This window comes from Tiliqua scincoides, chromosome 3 (genome assembly GCF_035046505.1).
Source record: "Tiliqua scincoides isolate rTilSci1 chromosome 3, rTilSci1.hap2, whole genome shotgun sequence".
NCBI classification, from domain to species: domain Eukaryota; kingdom Metazoa; phylum Chordata; class Lepidosauria; order Squamata; family Scincidae; genus Tiliqua; species Tiliqua scincoides.
This window is the reverse complement of record NC_089823.1, coordinates 36113595-36122321: the sequence shown is the minus strand read 5'-3', so window position 1 is coordinate 36122321 and position 8727 is coordinate 36113595. Positions and strand designations below refer to the sequence as shown.

Here is an 8727-nt window from a genome sequence, read left to right as displayed (position 1 = left end):
GGTATTATTTAACATTATATTTAATAAATATTAAATATTTATATAGATAACTTAAATCAGAAGTGTGTTACTTACACAAGCAACAGAAAAGAATCACCATGGTTTGACATGGTATCCAAGAGAAAATCCAGCTTTTTTGCATATACTGGTATATGTTTGCATATACTGGTTCTACTATTCTGTTATCTCTGAAATAGTCTAAGGACGAAACTGTGCAGATGTGTTAGTATGGTGAGGTTTTCTCTCTTACAAGCTTGCCATTAAGCTTTGTCTAAGATTCCGGTTTTATCCAAATCTACTTTCCCATGACTTTGAAGAATCATGGATTATTCTATTTATTTTTTAATACATGCACACAGGCCCCCCTCCCTCTCTGAGCAGTTATATCTGACTTAACTGCTCACTTTGGTTTTGATAAAAACTAATGAATCACATTTAAATATCAACAGGCCAAACCAAAAAATTTCAAATGAATAATTATGTTTATTTTAATGGTTATGGCCTGGTTCTACTTTGGCTAACATCTACCATCCTGGAACAAAACCTAAATTTCAGTATTTGTCTCAAACTGTTTGAATAAAAAAGTCAATCTATAATAATTTAATTACATTAGCTCTTCGTGCTTGTATGATAGAATTATTAACTATGTTTTCCGGTTGGGAGCTTCACACTGTGTTCTCCTTCTTCTTGCTTTCTCTTTGGCTCCTTCTTTTCTTCCATCTTCTTATGAGACCTACCCCGAGGAATATGCAGTTTCTCTCTTTCTTGCCTTTCTTTCATTCCTTCAGGTTCCTGAAAGACAAAATATGCAGACAGTTAAAATTAAATCCCACCCCCACCTGTAACAAGGGCCACAATTTATCTCAAGAAAATGGAATAAAAATGAAATTATCTACCTCTTCCATATCAGTCTTACTACAAGTTGATCATATTTGTGAGTCAAACTATATTGGTATTTTCTAAGCATTATTTTTCTAAGCATGCAAGGGAACTGATCACCAACAGAAAGGACTCTGTGGAAAAGAAAGCATTAGTAGTTCAGACAGGTGCAGATCCTTCATGTCTAAATTGGGTCAGAGAGCCACCACTCCTGCAAACTTTAAGCTGCCCACCCGGGGCTGGGGGTGTGTGAACTCTTGCATATGCATTGGCAGGTGTGGACTCCACTACCACTATCTTCCTCGCTCTCTCATCTGCTGAGCTACTTAGGGAAGCAGCCAGGTAGGAAAGGAGAGAGGGGCAGGGTGAAGCACAGGACAGTACAGCTAACTGGAGCACCCCATGACTCCTTTGTCTTACCTTCATTCATACCACTTGGTTGCCCCAACCAGCCTTAGTCCCAAACAGGACTGGACAGAGAGCAAGTGGAAGGATATGGCAATGGAGAAAAGCTCTGAAGATGAGATTTGGGGAAAGGAAGGACTCCATCTTTTTCTCAACCATCTGGCCTGTTTACTAGGCAGGCAGGCTGCTCTCCATAATGGTGTTTGTTTGAAGGTTGTACAGGAGGGATTTCTGAAAAATTGCTTCTTTTTCTGCAAATATGTTGCTCCTTAGCACAGATAGCCTAAATATGTATGTGGGTTTTCCCCCCAAACCCACTGAGCTTTATGAGAAAAATGTTTCACAGCAACTCAAGCTTTATCTTTTTTACTATGGTGGAGGCATTCGTTGAGCTCCATGTTTCTGGGTGGTCATGTGTTTCCAAACTGCCTAGCTGCTCTCCATAAAGAAAGAGCTAAGGCACATTCACTCATCACAAGTAAACGTGCATGTGTTGCTCAGTTTCGCTTTTTATAGGATTCAATAGACTAGGCTATGCTTTGAAATGTGTGCATTTTTTACTTTCGTCCATTCTCAAGTCCCTAACTAGATGAAAGTCTAAGGTATTCCTGTATTTCTAGAGTCTGTCAAATTGAAGTCCATTAAATCTGTGGATATTTCAATATTACAAACAAGTTATCAGAGCTATATTATCCTACAGGTAAGAAAAAAAAACTCGTTGGATATCTGAAGAAGTCATTCATAGCTAGCTGTCATGGTTGAGTTTGACCAACTAATTTTTTCAGACAATTATCCAACGGAGAGTGATATAACTGACTGCACTACATAAGCAATGGCTGTTTTAAACACATTTCGCACTAAATCCACAGCACTACTTGGAACCAGTTTAGCACACACAAACATTAATTTGACATCTACAGTTTTATGCCATGTGTTTTATACCACTTAAAATTGTTACTTACCAAAGAAACTGAACGCTTGTTTTTGAAATGCAGTTGCCTCTGAAATGATTCTGAAAACTCCGGGATGGAGTCTGAATGACACTTTGGTCCACTTGTCCCCTGGGAAGAATTACCATTTGAGGATTTTTTGCATGCCTTCATATGACAATGGCATTTTGTATCTTGGTCTTTTTGCAATTCTTTGCAACTCTTCAGGTGGCCTGATGAGGGGGTCTTTGTAGAAGCATGAAGCCTTGTCATGTGGATGGAAGAAAGCTTGGCCTGAAAAAAGAATTAACTTTTATTCAACAAATCTATCACAAGTAAAGTACTCTTCATGAATTCTCTTTTAACCTATCAACTCTATGCCATGGAGTAACTCACAAATATGTTTCAAGCCATGTGTCAAACATGCTTCAAGAGTTTCTACAGCATTTTGTTTAGTACTACATGCTGTGGGACAATCCATAAAACAGATCAAGCTTATCAAAACAGTTTTTTAAATTCATCAATCATTTTAGAATAGAAACACTGTCAGGGAAGTTACTGGGAGCAGGCTGAGGGAAGCAGCACCTAGTGATTAGCAACCATACACTTCTCTCCATTCTCTTTTTACTGGATCGGCAGCTGAATGGCAGGAAACTGATAGTTCTACCTGTTGCCACCATCCCATGCTATAGAAACCAGGCAGAGGAGGGTCATCCTGAAAAAAAAAATCCCTCTCAGGACAGCACAGAAATCAAAACCATAGTAGTGCCTGCAAGCGATCACATATGACAACCTACGGAATTACCCATTTACTAGGCAGGCAAGGAGTCAAAATATAACTAGTTTATTAAAAATTCAAAAGAAAAAGGATTAAACAAAATGAGGAAGCAAGGTAGAAAAAAGTACAAGCAGGCTAATGGAAAATGCTTGAACTCAGCTGGATGGACAGTAAGAAAATGTTTGACCAAATGGATACAATAACCAGAAACATCCAGCTGTGGGAACTGGAATGCTACTCAAGAGCAAAGTACACAAACTACAATCACAGGTGAAAAAGAGCAAAAACAACAAGATTAACTCCCTAAATACATCTATCTAGAAATATAGTCCCTATTGCTAGCTACTTACATTAACCCAGGAATCCTAGTGCTTGCATTTACCAGAAATAACCATGTATTTGGGGTAGAATGATAAACTGAATCTTAATATTTCTTTCAGTACTGTCCCCCATCACTTTGTCCTTGGACATATTGGGGGCATTATCCTCAATGTGGATAATGCCTCCCCCCCCCCCAATGAAAGAGCATTTTTCACTTCATACAAATAAAAGTGCTGGATTGAGGGAAGACTAGGGGAAAAAGCAAACAAAGAAAATAAGTAGATGGAGACAGCAAAGTGGGGATATTGACTTAAATGTTGCCTATTTTATTCTACCTTACTGCAAGTCAAATGAAAAATTAGAGGCCAAGAGAAAGCAAGAAAATATGCTGGTTGGCACAGAGCAACAGTGTTCAAAACGGTTGTGCTGAAGAAACAACAGGATGTTTCAATCTTCCTCACTGTTTACAACTTTGCTACCTGTTCCTTCTTTGTTAAGCAGAACCTACTTCATGAATAACCCAACCAGGACATTCTGGAGATATGTATAGTACAGTAATCCATTGAAAGCATAGTAGACAAAGTATACGTTATTAATCTTTTGGCTAGGCTCTGTGGTTTTGAAGACAGAACCAAGAACATCAGAGTGCCATGTTCTCAGTGGCAGCTCCTTCTGCTGCTTCCTTGTATCTGACCATTCATTTTGATCAATAGCCTAGGGCAGTGTTTCTCAAACTGTGGGTTAGGACCCACTAGGTGTGTTGTAAGCCAATTTCAGGTGAGTCCTCATTCAGTTCAATATTTTATTCTTAATACATTAGACTTGATGCTACCATGGTATGTGACTGCATTTGGGGAAATGTTACAGACCTGTACTTTTAACAAGCTACTACTATGTACATTCTTTTAACAATGATAGTAAATGGGATTTACTCCTGGGTAAGTGTGGACAGGATTACAGCCTAGGATTGTTAAAAATTTTCCTGCTTAATGATGTCACTTCCGATCATAACATCACTTTCAGGGGGTCCCAACAGATTCTCATTCTAAAAAGTGGGTCCCGGTGCTAAATGTGTGAGAAGCACTGGCCTAGGGAATCAGAAGACTAATATGTCTCCTACTGTGTCCTTGTCTTTGTAATTAAACTTCTTCAGAACTACAATTTCAGTTTCCAGTGAAGAGATGGGTTTCTAAAATGAAACTTTTTCCTTTAAAGTAAAAGTCTCCTAAAAACAACAGTGAAATATCAAGCTTAAACTAACAGGTTAGCAATATTTCTAAAATAAATATCCTCTCAAGAGCCCATAAAATATTTTTGTTCTGCTAATATAGATACGACCACTGTACCAAACCATTGCTTCTTTGACATCCCCTGCAACAGAAGAGGGGCATCTGTCTTTTGTCTGTGCTGCAAAAATGTCCTGATTTTGATACTGCTATTAGTGTTTGATCCACAGGTAGCTATCATAAAGCCATTTCAGCTCCACATAAAACCATTATTTTACCATCTTGTTCACTTTTTTTTACTTCTGTCAGTCAAGAGATTCAATATAAAGGTATATTCATTATTGTTCTTTAGAGGAGTTGTGAAAACAATTGTAGAAATATGCCATTTTAACAAACATTTGAATTCAAAGGGGAGCCATATTTCCTGTCCCAGAACCACTCCTTCATTCAATGTAAGCTTTAAAAGTATCAGCCCAAATCTAAATGCCTGAGTTATTGGCTTCTATGCAAATATGGCTTTTGCTCAAAATACTTTTTATTTGTTCAACCACTGTCAATAGCTAATTAAACTATATCTTCAGACTGGACTGTCTTAAAGATGACATGTCTTAAAGTGACTTAAAACTGATATGTGGAGCAGCAAAATTGGAGGGATGGGAAACTGATAAGCTCCCAGCCTGTCTGTCTATCACCCTCTCTGGCCTACCAGTCTTATCTTCTTCAAGCTCAAAGCAGCAGTCTCCTTCTCCCTACATTCCTGCCCCAGATGGGAAGAAGAAGAAAAAGCTGCTGCAGCTCCAGATTGCCTCTTCCTACCCACCTGGTCAGGGCTGACCCATCCATGAGGCCAATTGAGGCAGGTGCCTCAGGTAGCAGATTGGCAGGGGCACCCACCTCCATGAGTCATCTTCCTTCCCTGGATAGGAAGAGGCTGGTCCATCACTAGATAAGGGGCAGTTACCACCAGATAGGGAAGGAGCAGGTTGACTTGGGTAGGCCCTGTGCCCAGTTCTTATGAAGCACCAAGTGGACTTCCCTTCTCTATATCATTCTGGTTTCAAATGAACAGGAACTGATCATGCTGGAAATCCACAGGCTGCCAATCCACACTCCCAGCATGCTGAGTTCCTGTTCATTCAAAACAGGAGCAGTGTGGAGGAGTGAAGGTGCACACCAAGCTCCAGGTAGAGGGAAAGACGGGGAGAAAGTCACCTCCAGTTTTAAATTGAGAACAGGAAGTGGTTTTTAATCAAGTTTTTTTTTTACTATTACAGTGGCTTGGGAAGCCCTGCAGAAGCATCTGCAGGGCTCCCCACACCTCCAGGAGGCCAGCATTCCATCTGGTAAGCTGGCAAAACCCCCTCCTTGCCCCCCGGCAGCAGTGCGATCCTGGGCATCACGTTGCTGCCTTCCCCCCTCCCCTGCTCACACTTACAGCACTCCCAACTTCCTTGTAGGAGTTTGGGAAGTGCTATTACATTCATAGGCAAGTAGAATTTGAGTTTTTTATTTTTTAATGTTTGAACAGTATGTCTTTTTCTGGGTTCTTTCCATAAATGCTTCTTTTGTTTAAGCATGCAGGTGGGCAACCGTATCCACGGATTCTGTATTTGCTGTTTCAATTATCTGCTGATACAGGGACACCCCCCATTGCGCCCATTAACGTCTTTTAAAGCCTCACTGGTGTGAAAATCTGCTTGCTTATACAGATTGCTATAAGCCTACAGGCATATAGCGCTTTGTAAAGCATTAACTTTGCTTCCTGTTGATCTTGTTTGAGTTTTTTCAAGTGTTCCAAGTACTGGAAGACAGCCTACAAGGCACTATAAACTTGTAGGCTTATAGTAATCTGTATAAGCAAGCAGATTTTTGCCCCAGTAAGGCTTTAACAGCCCAGTCCTATGCCATGGGGCCACTATAAGGAGCAGCAGTACTGAAATGGCTGCTGCTGCATCCTATGGGGCTGGGGCAGCCGCCGGAGTTTGAAAAAGCCAGACTGTTAAAATAAAGGGTGCTTAGAATTTATATAAAATCCAGGTTATTTGTGCTTGGTTGTTTTTAGTTACTTGAAGCTCAATATATTTTTTAAGTGGTGGCAGGGTTTTACTCAAAAATTGGTACAATGAATATATGCGTGCTTTCTCACTTTGCAGGCAACTCTGTTGACATCTGAGAATGTATGGAAGTACAGGATCTATAACAATTTGATTGTGGCTTTGCTATATTACACTGAGAGTTATATATTGTATATATTGATGGAGGCCATAAAATTCATGGGAGTTCTTGCAAAGAGCTGGCGATAAATTGAATCCACTACACACGAGTACTATGAACATATGAAAACAGACCATAAAATTAGTTAAAAGAAGCCAAAAACAAATTTCTTAAGATTTTAATAGCTATTTATAAAGATAACAATTGCTCCATAGATACAGTATAGGTTTAATGCCAATAAAGGTTTATGGATGGATACAGTATAGAGAAATACCATACATAACACCATCTATGGTACAAGTAAAAACACTGGGAATGGAAATTAAGGAACTGAGGGCAAATGTTTGGACAAAACATGATCTAGTAGTAAGAGTGGCTTTAGATATAAAGAATTTGGCAGTTTCCTCCTGCCATTTTACTGTCCATTTGAAAGACCATGAAAACTCAGTAGAACTTCCATGTTCAGAGGAAGTATTCCTCTGAATAATGGATGCAGATTCTTTTAAGCTCCCAAGGATATCTGGGAATGTTATTGATTTAAAATATTTTTATTCTGCTTTTTTCCTCTCAGTGGAAGGCACTCAGGGTGGCCTACAACTTAAAACGAACAATACCTAATTAAACCATAACAATTGGTTATAACAAATCATGAAAGCAGCATAAATAGAAACAAATAGCAAAAGGCAACCCCATGACGGCAGAACGCGCACACACGCGCTCCACCCCAAAACCTCATAGATCAGAGAAAATGGTTTTCGACTGCCATTGGAATAATAGCAGTGGGAGAATTCTACATACCAGCACAGTGAATTCCAAACCTTGCTTAGCAGCAGCACATTAGACTTTATTGCCTAGCAATAACATATAGGACCAACCCCAACTGACCTTGAGATGGGCCATTTCATCACTGGGATGCATTTTTCAGGTATCCTGGCCCTAAGCTATTTCAAGCCCTAAACAAGCAGCACTTTCAATTGCACTCAAATGGACCAGCAACCAGTGCAGCAGATACAACAGCAGTATGACTTCATAGGTAGTGAAATTACCTGGCACTGATCAGACCTCCCACAACAACATACTGTACTAACTGAAGTTTCTAAGCGGTCTTCAAAGGCAGCCCCAAGTAAAGCACATTACAGCAATTAAGACTTAACATAACCGGTGCTGGGATAACCATAGTCAGAGTCCAGTTGATTCAGAAAAGGACTCCATTTTGATGGGCTGGATCTTGCTCAGTTCAGCAAAGTGATTATTTACTGTCCTGTTAAATTATATCAAGCAAAATGTGGAAAATAAACCAAAGCCAGACATTAAGACCACCTGGAGACCACAAAAAACCATCCAGCTCAATAAAAATTTTTTAACGCTTACAGAAATAGCTGGATCTTTGCAAAATGAATATATTTTTTAACAATTCTAAATGAGCAGTATCATTATCTTGTCTTCCTAGTGGGGTGCATAGTGGACACACTCTGCACATAGTCATTTTGATCTAATATGGATTATTCATAACTTGCTATGCATATGATGGAAAACGGCACAACAGCAAATATTCAGTCATAGTATGCAGGTCACCATTTATACAGTTCTTTCTCAAAAACTCTCCCCGCTCATCCCCATTTTTTCCCCTTTCTTTTCACATTCCTCTACTCATAATCTTACCGGTAGGGAGGCTCTCCTTTCACCAATTGATCTTGTCTGCCATTTCCTGTAGGCTCTCCTCTCTCTTTCATTTTCATCTGCCACATTGTGTCCCCAGAAACTACTCATCCATTTTGCAAAGGAGGTATCATCATCCTCTTCATAGTCCATGTACAGATGGGAAATATGTATGTGAAACAGCACTGCTGAATTCAAGGACCACGCAAAAGTTCTAGTAAATGAAGAAATAGTGCAGAAAAACTGCCTTTTTCAAATGGAAAAAACTACAATTGAATATATTAAGCTAGTGCTGTCCTTGCTCTTGTCTATATAT

The 8727-nt window shown here is 39.5% G+C and overlaps 1 protein-coding gene across 1 annotated transcript; it reads right to left on the bottom strand.

The window, feature by feature from the left end:
* Nucleotides 1–639: 639 nt before the first annotated feature.
* LNP1 (leukemia NUP98 fusion partner 1) lies at nt 640–8564 on the bottom strand. The gene is made up of 3 exons (XM_066621265.1): nt 8415–8564; nt 2247–2507; nt 640–792 (listed from the first exon to the last, which is right to left on the bottom strand). The coding sequence occupies exons 1-3, from the start codon at nt 8562–8564 to the stop codon at nt 640–642; spliced, it is 564 nt and encodes a 187-aa protein (XP_066477362.1).
* Between the last annotated feature and the right edge of the window lie 163 nt (nt 8565–8727).

Excerpts from the sequence above, each read along its gene's own strand:
- LNP1 (XM_066621265.1), bottom strand. The coding sequence starts at position 8,564 with ATGGACTATGAAGAGGATGATGATACCTCCTTTGCAAAATGGATGAGT. Across the intron at positions 2,508-8,414 it reads AAAGGAGAGCCTCCCTACCG|GCCAAGCTTTCTTCCATCCA; the intron begins GTAAGATTATGA and ends TTCTTTTTTCAG. Across the intron at positions 793-2,246 it reads ACAAGCGTTCAGTTTCTTTG|GAACCTGAAGGAATGAAAGA; the intron begins GTAAGTAACAAT and ends TTTGTCTTTCAG.